Source organism: Notamacropus eugenii, chromosome 2 (genome assembly GCF_028372415.1).
Source record: "Notamacropus eugenii isolate mMacEug1 chromosome 2, mMacEug1.pri_v2, whole genome shotgun sequence".
Lineage (NCBI taxonomy): Eukaryota > Metazoa > Chordata > Mammalia > Diprotodontia > Macropodidae > Notamacropus > Notamacropus eugenii.
In genome coordinates, this window is record NC_092873.1 from 163613022 (window position 1) to 163630351 (window position 17330).

The 17330-nt window shown below is 36.2% G+C and overlaps 1 protein-coding gene across 1 annotated transcript in view; it reads right to left on the bottom strand.

Annotated features, from left to right (window-relative positions):
- MDN1 (midasin AAA ATPase 1) overlaps positions 1-17330 on the bottom strand; it is a 178814-nt gene that overhangs the window by 142164 nt on the left and 19320 nt on the right. The window contains exons 3-9 of the mRNA XM_072642816.1: positions 14983-15207; positions 14443-14550; positions 14130-14322; positions 12784-12996; positions 12455-12586; positions 7809-7912; positions 6223-6337 (exon numbers count right to left, since the gene is read on the bottom strand). Coding sequence (XP_072498917.1) covers positions 6223-6337; positions 7809-7912; positions 12455-12586; positions 12784-12996; positions 14130-14322; positions 14443-14550; positions 14983-15207 — 1090 coding nt within the window. The remainder of the gene's footprint in view (positions 1-6222; positions 6338-7808; positions 7913-12454; positions 12587-12783; positions 12997-14129; positions 14323-14442; positions 14551-14982; positions 15208-17330) is intronic.

Here is a 17330-nt window from a genome sequence, read left to right on the forward strand (position 1 = left end):
ACAGGAAACCAGAATGGTGGAGCACCTGTAGTTCATTTCATGAGCATCAGTTTAAGAGAGAATGGATATTTAGTAAGGAAAATTGAGTGGGGACACACAAAAGCTGTCTCTCAACTATTTCATGGACTCTCACACAGAAGGATTAGACTTGTGCTATTTGGTGCCGAGGGCAGGATGAGGTGCAGTGGGTAAAACGGCAAAGAGGCAAATTGACATTTTGAGTCAGAAAATTAATTTAGGAATTAGAATTGTTCAAAAGTTGGAATGTGGGCTGTGATGGTGAGTAGTAGATGGTGAGATAGATGGTGAGTATCCCCTCCTGGAAATTGTAAGCAGAAGCTGGACAGTCATTTGCTGGATATGTTACAGTAGGGATTCTTTCTATGTATATATTCCTCTCATGCATTGTATCATTCCTGAAATCCCTTCCAATTCTTTAATTCTGTCATTCTGTAATTCTGAGAGTACATATCAATCTGATATAAATCCACATCAACTACATGTGGAAAAAAATTTTATATAATATGCACAGATATATTATAAATACTTCCCCATCTTTTTGCATTTTAATTTTAGAGGTTGCTTTTTTTGTATAAAATTATTTTATCTTTACATAATCAAATCCATCAGTTTTGTCATGAGTGATTTTTTTTATTTGTTAAAAATTTCTATTGCTTTGATAAATGTATTATTCCATTTTCCTGTAGGTTTTTTTTTTTTAACCCCTAACTTAATAAGACAGTGAAAGTTTATCATGGTATACAGCATGAGGTATTTTTGTTGTTTGATTATTTCAATTGTGTCAAGACCCCTTTTGGAGTTTTCTTAGCAAAGATACTACAGTAGTTTGCCATTTTTTTCACCAGCTCATTTTACAGATGAGAAGCTGAGACAAACAAGATTAAGTGACTTGCCCAGGGTCACACAGTTAGTGTCTAAGCTGAGTCTCCCTGACTCTAGGTTCTTCTATCCACTGTGCCACCTAGCCATCCTACAAACTCCTTAGATTGTTTTTAAATGTCCAACATAAAAACATATATATTAAAAAGGAAACAAATTATATTAATAGTTGAAAAATGCATGCATTTTTAGAGTTTATGGAGCAAGGGAAGGAATAAGCATTTGTATTGAGCCTACTCTGTGCTAGGCTTTTTACAAATATCACCCCTGGGATTAATATTTAACTGACAACAGGACTGATTTCTGGATCCCCTCTCTGGCTCCACCAATCTATTTTTTTCTCCTTTTCCCAGCCACAACAAGTGTATTTTATAATTTTTGTCGTATGTTCTGCACTTTGGTAAGACTAGTCTCTCCACCAATTATCTTTTTTCAGAGATACTGCTAACTTTGTCCAACTATTTTTCCATATGAGTTAGGTTATAATTTACACACTTCTTGGAAATGACCTATTAGTATTTTTGTTAACAATGTGTCAAATCTGCTATTTTTAAAGTACCGATTTTTTAGTACATCTGCTCAGCCTAACCCTGTGCAGGGTATATCCCTCCATTTGTTCTTTCAATATCATTTGAAGTTGGATCTATTTGTATAAGTCTCTCATGTCCTAAAAAGATAATACCCAAATATTTGACATATTTTATCATTATTATAAAAAATATTTTTTCTTCTTAATAGTCTCTCTTTGGTGGTGGTGGTATAAGAGAAATGAAGATGAATTTCATGGGTCTATCTTGTATTTCTCTATTAAAGTTATTTATTCCCAACATGATGGATAAAAGTATTTATTAAGAATTTATGATATGCCAAGTACTTTGTGACAAGCACTGGGAAAACAAGAAAATGAAGTGATCCCTACTCTCAAGGAGTTTACAATCTAATTAACAGAGAAAGACAAAGTGTAAAAAGGAGCTAGAAAAGAGAGAACAAAGTAACTGGTGGGAGGTGGAATGGCCTGGAGAATGAGCTGCCTTGGAAGAGAAGTGAGTAGACTGGCTAGGGTCCCCCATGAAATCATAGTGCCAGGATCCCAGCCAAAGACTCAGTAAACAGAGGTGTAGCCCTTAAAGAAGAGTCATTCAGATCAAGGCAGCTGGTGGGGAGATAGAATAGTTTGAAATGGGAGTACAGTGAGTCACTCACGAAAAAGTATGCTGGATTTGAAGTCAGAAGACCCAGATTGAAATTGTGGTTCTGCTACTTATTTACTACCTAGGTAATCATAAGTAAATCACACCTTCTCTTGGCCTCAGTTGTCTCATATGTAAAATGACAGAGACGAATTGGAGGACCTCTAATGCCCCTTACAAGTCTCTAAATCTATAATCTTTTACTTTTTTACTGATCTGTTTTGGATTTTAGATTTAGAATTAAATTGGAATTTAGATTTTCTAAGTCTATCATCATGCCTTTTAATTAATTTTTTTCAATGAAAACCTGTTTTCTCTCTCTCCTACTTCCCCCTACTCACTCAGAAAAAAAAGGAAAACAAAACTCTTATTACAGAACATGTATAGTCAAGCAAACAAATTCCCACATTGGTTATTTGCAAAAACATGTCTCAATCTATACTCTCTGTGAGGTGGTACATAGCATGTTTCATGATGAGTCCTCTGGAATCATGGTTAGTCCTTGCATTAATCAGAATACTGAAGACTTTCAAAGTCGTTTGCCTTTACAATAATGCTGTTGGTCCAGCTCAACTCACTCTTCGGTAGTCCACGAGTCTTCCTGGTTTCTCTCAAACTGTATCCACTTTGTCATTTCTTATAACAGATAAGAATTATGGCACATTCATATGCTATAAGAATGCAATCAAACAAATGCCATTCACAGGGAAAAGGCCCCTGAAGAAAAGAAAGAAGGAAGCACACCTTCCCTCAGACCATGATGGAGACAGACCAGGCCCCTGAACCAAAGAGCTTTGGAACAAAAACGCTCTTAGCTCAGTGGCAAGTGGTCCAAAGGCAGAAATCAATATGATCTCATCACTAGAAATGACATTAAAAAGGAAGAATCACCTCTCCTGCTTTGCTGCTGTACCCTAAGCACTACCGAGTCTTTCATCTGGCTGAAATGTCCTATGAAATGAAACAACCCACGTTTCCATTTCAAGAATGTGAGCTCCTTGGGCTACTTTTATCCCCAGAGCTTTAGCACAGTGTCTTACACATAGTAAATGCTTACTAAATTCATTCTGTAAACAGATATATTTAATTGTTTTCATTGCTGATATTTATTCCTTTATTAATTGTTCTTTCATACTTTGTTTCTATAGCTGATTTCCTAAACTTTCAAACAGAGGTAGGAAAAGTAGTCTTATTAAAATCCTGTTTAATAGAGTTCAAATGGGAGCACTTCTGGTATTTCTGATGTTTAATTTTCTTTTTCAAATACTTTTTTTTATCACATGGAAAGATTTTTCAATTCTATTTTTAATAAAAAATAATTTCTGTATCTTATCAAAGTCTTTCATTGCTTATAATATATAATGATGTAATTCATTATTTACTTTGCTTATAAGATTATGTTGTTTCTGATACTAAACCACCCTTTATTTAATAAAATGAAAAAAAGTATAACCAAATGAATAAAAGTGTAGCATTCAAATGCAAAGAGCATTGCAATTTGGTGTAAATTAACCAACAAACAAGCACTTGTTAAGTGCCTACGAAGTGGCAAGCAATGGAATAAGCCCTAGAGATAACAAAGAAAAAAATAAAATAATTTCTATCCTTGAATAGCTATTCATCAAGGCTTTACCAATCATCTATCAATTCAGAACATCTGGATCCAAATCTTGCCTCTGCTACTTACTTTGTGACCTTGGGCAACTCATTTTACTTCCATAGGCACAAGCATCAGTTTCCTTTTCTATAAAATGAGCAAATAGACCCCTTTATCTTTATCTTCCAGCTTTATAATAATTGTTCTATGATTCACGAAGTCATACACAAACAAGTGTTTATAGTACTGAGTACAATTACCAAAAAGAAAAAGGAAAAATTACTCAATATTCTGACTTTTCAAATAATCAAACCCACTGACTTTACATTAATTTCTTTCACAATTGCCCATCTGCATTGATAAGAGTCTTGCCACCAGGAATTCTCCATACAAATGACATTACAGGTCCAGTTAAAAAAAAATATGTTAACATATATTTTCATTAATCATATTAATTGTTCTACCACCCATTTTATTTCACTTTGGGGACATCAGTATTCTCTATCCACACTTCTGAAACTGAAGCTAGCAGCAAGATTTCACTTTGGAGAATTACAAGACTATGTATTTTTTTTTTAAATAAAGTTTTCATTTTCCTCAGCTTGGTATGTAAGCAAAATGGATACTAAGCTATCTCTCAGCTTCTAAAGATAAAAGGCTCCTTCCTTCTTGATCCTGGTACAAGCACATGAGTACTAGTAGGATGAGCAGGTTTGAGAAGGCACACCTTTGTATTTGTCACAAGTTTAATAAACGCAGAGGCCATAAATTTCCATTTCCAATGTTAACAGGTATGACAGCATCTGTCAAGCATTTATTCAGAAGTACTAAAATTTATTAATATGAAAACATTCAGGAATAAATGATCAACTCTTATCTCAAAATTATAACAGTAAGTACAATGAATGATATGTTTCATACTATGCCCACAAGGAATGAAAAACAAAATCTAATAGAAAGTCTATTAGATATCCTGTTCCTGACATCATTTCAATGCTAAGCTCTGATATGTGAGCACAGGATATAAAATGTGGAAAGGGAAAAAGTTTTTGTATCATTCACCCCCTCACTTTCCACCTCAACAAATTACCACATGCATAAAATTGAATAAACTAATGATCACTCACAAAGTAAACTAGTAATTCAGCAGCCTACGAAGTTAAAATTTACAATTAAGACAACCACCACTATAATAGTCACAGAGCATTTGAAACTGAGGACCTTAGGGAACATCCAACATAAGACTCTTCAATTAAAAAGTGAGAAAACTGAGGCCCACAAAAATTATAAAGCAGATTATATACATGCCTGTTAGCCTAGTCAACTGAAATATCCTTTTCCCATATTTCAGGAGTAATTCTATAGATAAATGTACTTTAAAAAAAATAGAGCAACTTTATTTTTTATCTTATGTATAAACATGGTTAATTATCTAACAACACAAAATATATTTCCTTTGCTTTTTATCACTCTCTACAGCCAATGTCATTTTATCCTTGCTACTAATGTTATTAGAATACTCCAAGGGCTAGAATTTGACCTTCTTATATGGGGAGAGATAAAAATTTGGGGGAAGAAAAAATGCTGATCATGAATAAAGGAAAAAGCATGTGAGCATTTACTATGTGTAAAAGCAATGCTAAAGATACAAATAAAAAAAAGATAGAATAGGGCCTACTCTCAAGGAGCTCATTTTCCATGAAGAAACACAGAAGGCCCTAGTTGCAAGTCAAATTAGGGGTCATTTCCACAGATATCAATTGCTGATGTTGAATCATTTTGACAGTGCCAAGAACTTTGAGGGTGGTAACTTTCTTTCTAGGTCCTCTATAATAAGTAAATAATAAAGTATTTATTATAAATAATAAAAAATTTAAAAATAATAAAAATAATAATAAAATAAGCAATAGCTGCTGTAGAAGACACACTACACAGTGCCTAGAGAGACAACTGCCACCTCATCTTCACAAGAACTGCCTCCATGGATGATGGCTACAGAGACCAGACTGGAAAAAAAAAGTTTGTAGTATGGAAGACACTCCTACTGCAGAGTTTTTGTATTTACATGCCCACAGGTGGCAGCTAGTTGGGGTTGAAGAAAGATGGGCCTCTTCCCTAGAAGGGTTGGTCCCCTCAGTGATGAATGCAGAGACCAGGCTGTTTGCAAGGCTAGAGTTCTAGAGGAACATGGTATCTCTAAGGGTTTGGGGCCTCAAGGTTCTGCATTATTCACATTTGGGTCTTTTGGGAAGGCTGGGACAGTAGTTTAACCCATCAAGCAGATGCTACTTACTATCTCTTCCTCAGGGTGTTATGCTCTTTCAACCAAGCTACCTTTCCTAATAATGCATAAAACCCACAACTATGTTCTTCCTACTCTATTTCTAAAGAGCTGAATTAAAGAATTTACTTCATGAAGATGTGCCAAATATCCTATTTTTTCATTAACATCCAAATACATACCATCTTAATTACAAAGTCAATGCTAATACCATCTAACAGATAATGAGACATAATTAAAAAATGTAAGCATACCTCTTTCAGTTCTGTCTTATCCATGTTTTCTAGGTGAATTTTGGTCCAGTATTTGTCTAGCAAAATAGCATGGCTATTGTGGGGTCGGTACCAATTTCCTGCACAGCCAAACAACCTAAATTATAAAATAAAAAACACAAAGTCACATAGCTGGCTAGCATATTTAGCCACATCTGCTGATGTGGTTCAAGTTATTAACTTTTGTCTTCAGTTCTAGATTTTGTATATTTATCTCAAGTCTTAATTATCTATTTTTCTCCCTTGGAAACCTACTCACATGACTAAAGATGCTAACAATATTTACCTTTAAGTGTTTAAATTAGTTAGAATAATATAAAACTCAAATTGAAGAGGTGCACATGTAAAAACAGGAACTTTAATAATAAAGTGTTGGTAGCACTACAGAATGGTGTAAACATTTTGGAGAATAATGTGGTCATAAAATCAGTCACAAAACTAATCATGCATTCTCACCAAGAGAGTCCCCTTTTAGAATTTTAATGGTGGATGGAAGAGAGGACTACTCTCTACAAAAATAGTCAAATACTATATGTGTAACATAAAAGAATCTAGAAACAATCTATGAGCACAACTGATTGGATAATGGTTAAATAAAACATGGTAAATTAAAGTAACAATGTTTAGGTTCCATAAAAACAGCAGATGAGTGACAGAAGGAAACATAACATAAAGGAAAATCAATAATACAAGAGCCATATACAACGGTACCAGCAAAATAAAGTTAAAGCAAAGCCCAAGGTAATAAAAAACCACAAACTTGAAAAGGGAAAAATACCAAATAGATCTAGATCTTTGTTTATTTGTTACTCAATAATTTGTTAAACACTATGAATTCCATGACAGGCAACGTAAGATAGAAGATAAAAGACTGATCTGAAACCTAGATTTAGATCCTATCTCTGCATACTAGCAGAGGGACCAAGGGCAAGTAAATGAACTTTCCAATGTCATTAAGACTATAAGATAATTAAAAAGTAGTTGTTGGTCTGAATAGCGAAGTGCAACTCTCTAAACTATAAATTACAGAGAACATTTCTGTATTTGGAGATCATCCACCCTAATGAAATCACAGAAAACTTTTGACCCAGTATGTTTACAATTTCAGAATATGATCCCTGTCTTCTCTACTCTGATATATGGCAGGTTTAGAAGTAGGCAATGAACAGTGTCTGTGTGTCTTACTGTAAAAACAGAAATGCACACAGATTCCACCCTCTAAATATATGATGAATAGTTGTTTCTTCTTTTTATTTTTTAATAATTCTTTAAATTGGCTTGAATCCTAAATACTGTTCTTAATCAATTTCTAAAAGTGAGTTTCATTTAATTATTTGATAAAGCAAGCTGTTATATTCTATAAATTGATTTTCTAGCTCAAATACAGTTTGGACATAGAAGAAAGAAGTGCTATTTATCACTCTGATCATAATTATCTTATCATACAAATTTTTTTTATGATTGTGCTATATAGGCATCAAAATTCAGGACCTTTTAATTAGAAATTCAAAACTCTGAATTCTCATGAAAAGAACAAGATTTTAAACAGCATTCTTAACAATGCTTACCTCCTGGTTGCAAAGAACTGAAATCCAGGAGCCACTTTCAGACAATCACCACGACCAGGAATGAGAAGTTCTCGATTTTCCAAAAGAGGAATTAGCACAGAAATCTAAGAAAGAAAAGTCAATTACTGGAACTTTCAGAAAAAATAAAACACACATCTAGAACAAGAAAAATATGCTTGCCAAGTCACCCATGTACACAAACAAAACACGGATCAAAAAATCTGAATCTAGCTAAGATCCTCCAGCTCATGAAGACAGCAATACAACAGTCACATTATTTATGGCTCACCAATATTCTAGTAAACAGCATCATTCCATGAAAGATCAGCAAGAAAGTATATATAGCACTTTAGTAATCCTAAAATGAGATATAAATTATATATAGTGCCATACAAAAGCTGTTCTTTTTCTCTCACTTTGAAGCAGAAAATATACACATATTTGAAACTACTCCTACATTACTACTCTTCAAGAAAAAGTCTACAGCCATTTAATGAAAGCTCACACAGAATTAAATTTTTAAATTTTAAAATGTCATTAAAAAAATTTATTCTAAAAGGATATTGTAAAAATTACAATTTCTTAACTACAGAAAGAAACAGAAACCCGAACAGCTAATGTTGCCCCTGAAGATGGATCCTACAATAATATCAGTGAGGGAAGGGAGACAAAGATTAACTTAAATGTCAAAATAGGTGTGTCTTTATGGAACCCAGTTGTTATCTACCCAATGCCCTTCCTAATGCCCCACTGCTAACTGACCATATTTCCAATTCACTCTTAAACACCTGAAGTTGTGTGATCTACGGATAGAATCTGGACTTAAATCTTGGTTAGAATCTTGCCTCCAACATTTGACTATGTTACCATTTTAACATTACAGACTTATATACTTGACATCTATGTGCCCGTTTCCTCATTTTTAAAACAGGAATAATCATATCTGTAGTACCTAGAGAGTTTTAAGGCTCAGATGAGATAACAGATGTAAAGGACTTTATAATAATAATAACAATGAAACAACATTTATTTGCACTTTAAGATCTACAAAGTGCTTCACAAATATTCTCTCAACTGATCTTCACAACAATCCTGGAAGTAGTATTATTATCCCTATTTTACAGATGAGGAAACAACTCAGTCAGAGGTTTATTGACTTCTCAGAGTCATACACTCTGAGGATGAACTTGAATTCAGATTTTCCCGACTCCAGGTCCAATGCTCTCACTACTGCACCACTTATCCCACCTTATTAATATCTATGTTATTACTCACAAAAACTGTTCAAAATCTTGACTCTTTCTTCAATTGTCTCAGTAATTCACCTTACAACAGATGAATTAGTCTAACACTTCACTGAGAGGACTGAGGCCAATATGCTGAGCTACTGACAGCCCATTTTCCATTAATCAAGACTGCTTAGCTTCACAATCCATTCTCTTCTTTCCAGCACCAGTTATAGAAAATTCCTCACTAACACTAACCTTTCCATCTATACCTGACCCCTCCAGAACCCTGTTCCAAAAGAAACTCCCTGTCTCTTACGCCTCTTCACTCTCTCCCTCTTCACCAGCTCCTTCTTATCTGCCTTTCAACATGTTCTATTCTACCTACTTAAAAAAAAAAATCCTCCCTTCATTGTTCTAATTGAAATTTATTATCTCTCCCCAATTCTCTCCCTCACCCATGCTCCTCCTCACCCCCAACTTCCCTAATTCTATCAAGGGCACCACCATTTTTCTGGTATCTCAAACTCATAACCTCATTAGTATCCAAAGCTATTCTCTCCCACTAGATTTACTAGTCCCACTCCCCCATCCAACCCCTTCACTCTACTCTCACACAATTGCCCCCTGAGTTCAGAACCTCATCACCTTATACTATATATACTTACATATGTACAAAGACTATGACAGAATGGAAGCTCATCAGACAGCAGGAACTGTTTCCTTTTTGCTCTTGTATTCTCAGTAGTACAGTGAGCACTTAAATACTTATTGTTTATCTATCCAGGTCCCACTCTATTGCCTCTTCCCTTCACTGTGTTGTTACTGTTCAGTCATTTTCAGTTGTGTCCAACTCTTTATGACCCATTTGGTGTGTTATTGACAAAGATACTACAGTGGTTTGCTATTTCCTTCTCCAGGTCATTTTACAAATGAGGAACTGAGGTAAACAAGGTTAAGTGACTTGCCAGGGCCATACAGCCAGTAAGTGTTTCAGGTCAGATCTGAACTCAGGTCTTCCTGACTCCAGGCTCGGCACTCTATCCACTGTGCTACCCAGCTGCCTCACGTTTACTACCAAAATTTTTTGAAGTTTTTTAAAAAGCTGCCTGTACCTGATACCACCTCTACTTCCTCACTACCCACTTCAGTTGGCAAAGTGTCAAAGCCCCTTGCAATCTAACCCCTCCTATCCTATTGAATCTGCTCTCTCAAATTCTCTTTTCATTGTGTTCAACCCTCATCCTCCCTGACATGCCTAAAATACTTGGCACTGTTGATTATCCTGTCCTCTTCTCTTTTCTCTTGGCTTCAGAGTTACTTACACTCTCTTGGTTCTCCCCCTAACTTATTAATAGTTCCTTTCCTGTCTATATTCCTGGTTCCTTTAAGGCAGGCATTCCTAAAGGATGACGTTGTCCTTCTTCTGTCTATTCTCTAGCTTGACAAAAACATTCACTCCTATGACTTCAGCTATCAGCTCTGGGCAGACGACTCCTAAATCTCCATCTCCAATCCCAATCCCTCTTCTTAGCTCCCTATTTACATGTTCCACTATTTACAAGACATCCCCACCAGAACTTCCCACAAACCTGCTCCTCTTTCTGACTTCCCTGTTAGTTTCTCGAAACAGAACAAAACCTTTTTTATTATCTTTGATTCTTCCTTCTCAAATCTAATTATAGTTTTCACTATACACAGTTATATAGTTTGGTCATTTCTTTCTCTGCACTCTCTCCCATATCCATCACCACTGGATTGCTACTACCATTACCTTAGTACATCCCCTTTACTAGCACCTGCCTGAAAGACTACAACATCTAGGTTATTACAGAGAAACATCTAGGAGACAGTACTGGGCCTGGAATCAGAAAGATATGTATTCAATCTTGCCTCAGAGACTTACTGTATGACCCTGGGCAAGTCACATGACCTCTATGCCTCAGTTTCCTCAACTGTAAAATAAAAGCATCTACCTTATAGGGCTGCTGTGAGCTTCTATCAGTAGAGCACTCAGTAGGTTCTATGTAAGTGCTTATTTCCTTCTCTTCCACCTTCCTTCCCAATAGATCTTCCTGCTTCTATTCTCTCCCTCAATCCATCTTTCATATCAATGAATGAATAAAAAGATTTTGTTAAACATTTACATGCCAGGCTTTACCTTCCATGCAGCAATCTGTTCGTGTCAGTGTTGCTAAAAAAAAAAAAAACAATCTACAATGCTTTTCTACTGCCTGCTAAGGAAAACTCAAGTTCTTTTGCCTGACATTCAAGGCCTTCAACAATCCAACCCCCAGCCTACCTTCCAGCCTTATCTCTTTTACATACCTTTCCACACACTTTATGTTCAAGTTACAATAGAACTATTCTATTCCCCACAACCTGCCACGTACTTTCCTGTCTCTTCACCTTTATTCAAACTTGTTCCCTACACCTGAAAGTTCTTCTTCGCCCCTCCACCTACTGAATTCCAAACCAGCCTTGAAAGCCCAATTCAAATGATGTCTCTTCCATACAGGCTTCCTTGATCTCCCCCTCCATTAGTGAGACTCTATTTCCCCATCAGCTGTCCTGAGGGACAGCTTTGTTCTGAATTCAATACACTTTTGTGCACATGTCATATTCTTCTACTAGTCTATAGGCTGCAACCAAGCAAGGACTGTAGCTTACCTAACCTTTAGCTAGTATCTCTCTCAGTGTTCTTCACAAAGTAGGTGTTTAACAAATGTTGACTCCAGCTGACTAAGGGAAAATCTGCTCTTCTATCATTTCCCTAAATTCTCATTATCTATAACATAGTTAATGTGATTTCCACCTGCCCTGTCCATAAATATAATAAATGACTAGCCTCTTCTCACTAAAGGAAAGGGATCACATACATACACCATGGGAAGAACCTTAACAGTAGTTAGTCATGCTTTCTTACTTTGCTTTTAAGACCAGGACTGTGATATCATTGGCACAGTGAGATCCTGATGAGCAGCCTCCTTTTACCAATGTTGATCAATCAGAACCTGCCCCACAACTTAGAGTCTTAGAAAGTTACCAGGAGAATTGAGAAATTAAGTGACTTACAAAGAATCACAAACTAGTATGTTGGGTCAGAGGCAGGACTAACAATCCAGGTCTGATTAACTCCTATTCTGCACTGTCTACCCAGTGCTTACAGTCTCAACGGGGTAGGAGGGATAAAGTCTTACTCTATTTAGTCAACTCATATAAGTTAGGTGACCACTGATCATCTTCCTGGAACAACACAGACCTCTCGCTACCTCTCCTAAATCTTCAAGCTGAAATTGGGTTCCTCAATATAATTCATTCATTCAAAAATTCTTTCTAGGTAAAACATTTTGTTAAAAAATTAATAGTGTTGATGAAAATAAAAGATTTCCTATAGAAAATCCTGCAGAAGCTACATACCACATCTAAAGGAGCATGGTCAATGTCCTCCAGGAGTATCCAGTGACCCTTAGTGACAGCCTGTGTCAAAGTCCCTGGCTGCCAAATAAACTCCCCTGGAACATCCGTGCAGCGATACATCCCCAACAGCATCTGCAAAGAGAACATGGCATTAAGCACGTCCTACAAGACAGCATCATGGACCACCTGCGGGCAGATGAAATATCACATCTGCACAGCTTGACCTCTCCTCTAGATAAACTTAATGATGAGCCTTACATTCTCAGAGCCACAAAACACCAAAACCTAGGTACTACAGTTTCCAGGCTCCAAAACTTCCCACTTCTTACCTTACTGTCAGTTTGATCTCCAAGCTGGACTTTAAGAATCTGAGGTGGTTTTCTTCTCCCAGTCATGGCAGCTAAATGCTCCACGAGGGATGTTTTGCCACATCCTATTGGTCCTTCTAGCAACACAGCACTCTGAGAAGCAACAGCCAAAGCCAGGCTCTGGAGATTTTTAGAGACAGACTCGACCAGCACAAAAGACTGAGGTTCGACCTCCTGCTCAAATAAAGGATGCTTGTTACTACTGCACTGAAGCAGGTACATAGAAAAGTCACTTGGGAATATTACTTCCCCCAAAAGATTATTAGCTTATTCCAAAAAGTCAACAGCCTTCTTTGAGCCTTTTCTTGAACATTTGCCAATAAGCTAATGCTGCTGAATTTCTGCAACTTCAAATGTTAATTTCTGAACACAGATGGGGAAATATATGTGTGCCTTATGTAACCTACAATATCAGAGACAGTGAGACAAAAATTAATCAATAAAACTAATTTACAAAATTTTCTATTTGTTCAGAAATTTAAAATCATTAAGAGGGCTGAGTATTTTAAAATACTTCTGTCTCTGTCCCCATGTTTCTCTTTTGGGCTTTTTACTTTTCTACTCAAGCTATAACATCTTCCTATGGGATGAAAATGCTGGGAAAATGCAGAAACAAATTTCCAATACAAAATTTCTCAACTCTAACCTCTAAATGTAAAAGAAGAAATGGATAGCAATAGTATCAGGTCAAGAAGCTAAGATGCTCTGGCCTCTTAGCAGTCAAACCTTCATAGCAATATGGAAGGGAGATTTAGGTTGGGTAGTAGTGGTTCAAGGATACTACTCCCATTTCAACCCCCTATTCCATACTCTCCCTATTTTAAAAGTAAACTACCCAAGCAGAAACTGTTTTTTCAAGTAATTGTCCAAGGAGTCTGAAATCCTCTTGTGGGAAAATTGGTACCATTTTACTATCAAATAAAGAGCGACTACTAAAAGTCAAAAGAGCAGAATTCAAGTCTATTCTAAAAACATTTATTAAGTCATTATGTACAATGCACTGAGGATTCTAGACATTTGACTGTGTAGTCTTTCAACAAGTCACCATACTCCACCTTGCTCACTGTAAAGTGGAGGTAATACTTGCTGTACTGACTTCTCATATACTTTTGGTATGTGCAGTTCAATTCTAATCCCTTCTCTGAATATTTTTTTTCTGATAGCTCCAATTTGTCAAATGATAATGACAAGCCTTTCCAGCTTTTAAGAACAGAACGCAAATCTTATTTAAAGGCAGGAATGACTAAGATCGATCTTAGGAGAGCCATGTACTTTAATGAGAAAGATGACAATCACAGTCTACCTACCTGCTCTGTGGGTGCTGGGTACTGCCGTGGGAGAACTACTCCACAGACTGCTGTCACATGGGTTGAAAGATCACTAGAAAGTATGTGGCCCTGTATATGCTGTGGTTCTTTTTCCCTATGCCAAAGGGCAGTGTCTGGAGTGACCAAAACCAAGGCTTTCTCCACATCGTGCAGCTGTGCTTCTTCTAAGAGTCTAAGAGAAAACCAAGATTCCCATTTGTTATTCTGAAGTAAGAGCACCTATACTGATGATGTCCCTAAAAAGCAGAATTAAAAGACTAAAGTCAATAAGAAGACCTAAGATTTTATTTACTTAAGCCTGTAATGTATCAACTCTTCACTGCTGAAGATCTTCTTAAGGAAGGATAATTTGTGCTCTTCATTCATTGAAGTAATCAAAGCAAGACAATTTGCAGTGTACCTGGAAAGAAGAAACAAACCACATGTTCAGAATTTACTTCATGATCAAGTGAAAACAAAAATCTGCCAGAATATATGAACTAACCATGCTTCCAAAAGATAAATCTTGGAAAAGAGCTATAGGGTTAGGAAATAGAAATTGGGACACAATAAACCTCCCCTTGACTGCATGTATAAGCAGCTAAGTACTCTTATTCCAAGCTGACTTTCTGATTTGAATTTCACATAATCTTACCCCACCTCCTCACTCTTGAAGTTACATAAGCTTGAGGAAATGGAAGAGGAATTCCAAGGACAAAAATAACAAATTTAGAATGATTCCTTCAAATAGAAATTCTCACAAGATGACCCAAAGGATCTGTGAAAAAATAATCCACCAGTTCCCATCTCCTGACAGCTCTGGAAAAGTAGGAAGCTACAAGTCTCTACATACCAGCGAACTAAAGTGTCATGACTCCTCAGGAGTGGAACACACACACTCCAGTCCCAAAGCTCCCGAAACGCAGACTGATTTTGTTGCAAAAACTTGAAGGCTGCTTCCATCAGGTCCCGCAATTTCATTCGCCGACGGCCAAAGCGAACAGGATTGGCATCAGAACTTTCCAGGAAAAGTCTTTGAAAGATGGGGAAGGTGTCTTTAAAATATCGCAGGGCAAACCTTTCAAAAGAATGTAACAAAGATATTAGGTGTTACCTAAAACTAGAAGCAACATCCAAATCCAGGTCTCTATAGAAGTAACAAAACACAAAACATACCACAGGGCAAAAAGCAAAAAAGAAAGAACAGATGAGTATTAAAATCAATACATAAAGCCAATTATCACATTCAATCCTCAGGGACTAGAGGATCTGATAAGAGGATTCTTGGGTTAAGAGGACTCAATTCCTCATTGTCTGGTAATACATATAGGATATGCTTAGTACTGAAAGCTAAGGAATGAGGAGGGAGATGCACCTTAATGAACCACAAAGGAAAGTCCTAAGACTTAGGGTGCAACACAGAAATACAAAAGAAAAAAGTCAGAATGAAAAGGTGACATGAGACATCATAGCTCTCTGTTTCAAATCCTCATCTATAAAATGGGTATAAAATGTCCACGCAACATCCATACGAGGGTGGGTAGAAAATGGGGGTAATTACAAATGAATCAATTACAACACTCCAAGTGTAATCTATAATGTAATTTTCCACAGTGTGAGAAAATCATGGTATGTGTAAGTTGTTTCCCAACAGAACTGGTGTTGATCCCACCATTTCCTAAGGACTATGTATCACACAATGCAGTGTTGACACACCACACGTAATAAGATTACTTATATATCACACATGCATTTGTGTGCACAATACAAAGATACTATAAAAACAAATCAAGGTATGAAAGAACAGTAAGGTACATAAAGATTTAATATTGCAAAGCATAATGGAAACCCTGCTTAAAGGCAGCTAGGCAGAACAAAGGATAAAGCACTGGACTTGGAATCAGGAAGATCAAAATTCAAATCCCATGGCAGACACTTTTTTAGCTGTATGACCCCGCACAGGTCACTTAACCTCTCTGAAAAATAGGGATCATAATAGGACCTACCTCACAGGTTCCTGTAAGGATCAAATGAGATAATATTTGTAAAACGCTTTGTAAACTTTAAACACTTTATAAATGTTATTGTTGTTATTGTTAAACTCACAGATGAGGATCTGGAACAGAAAGCAATGTCGCCTGTTAAAATTCAAAATAAACCAATATGACCAGCCTCACTCCCACAAAAACAATGCCAACAATGGAAAATACATACAGTGACAGTTTAAATATTATGATCCGCTGAAACTCAACAGAACAACATGCTTCAGAGAAGGAAAAGGAAAAAAATGTGTTGCTGAAATCTCACATTCATTTATCATGACCATAAAATCTGCAACTACTGAGAAAACACACTTGGTAAATTCATTCTTTGCCAACCCTCCAATTTAAAAATCTCCACCATTCTTCCAAAATAAAATTCTACTTTGTTGGTGAGACTTAATAGTACCAATGCTTCATGATAGTACTAGGACTTCATTTCTACATAGCATTAATGTAACATGCATCTGCCAAAAGTAATGAAATAACACCATGATCAAATACATTTAAATAACCCTTTAAGTAAAAATAAATTATCAAAACATATTTGGTAAGGTTACCATGCTTTTTTAAATCTCTGTAAATCACATATTCCTACTTGTAATGAACTACACACAATATTTCTGCCTTTGTGTGAATTCCATATCTCCACTCTACAGGGCCAGTTTTTTCCCTTACTCTTTTTGGGCAAATTTTCTCTAGATATGGATCTTTCTTAAATATGACCGACCTTTCAGTTTTTATTCACCTGACCCAAGAAAAGACCAGAGATAACACGAAGAGTATGTCAAAATGGTAAGAGATGCTTTATGTTGTTGTTAACGAATAAACATCCTTCTTACAAAAGATGTTAATAATACTGCTACACAGAAACATTTTTTTCATACTGGGAGTTCAAAGACTTTCACGTAAATACATTCTGCTTCTCAAAATTATCTTCTCAATATTATAACAATACTGTGAAGCTCAACTTTCCATCCTTTCCACAAAAAAATGTAGCTTTTTGTCAGCTTAAGAACAAAATAACAGAACACAATTATAAGCTTGCTTGCTGTCATACTGATTGGGTGGAGGGCAAAATAATGACTTTTCTATGAGCATCTGAGATAGTCTAGCCCTGCTCATTCATTTTATATATGTCAGGTCACAGATCAAGTCACAT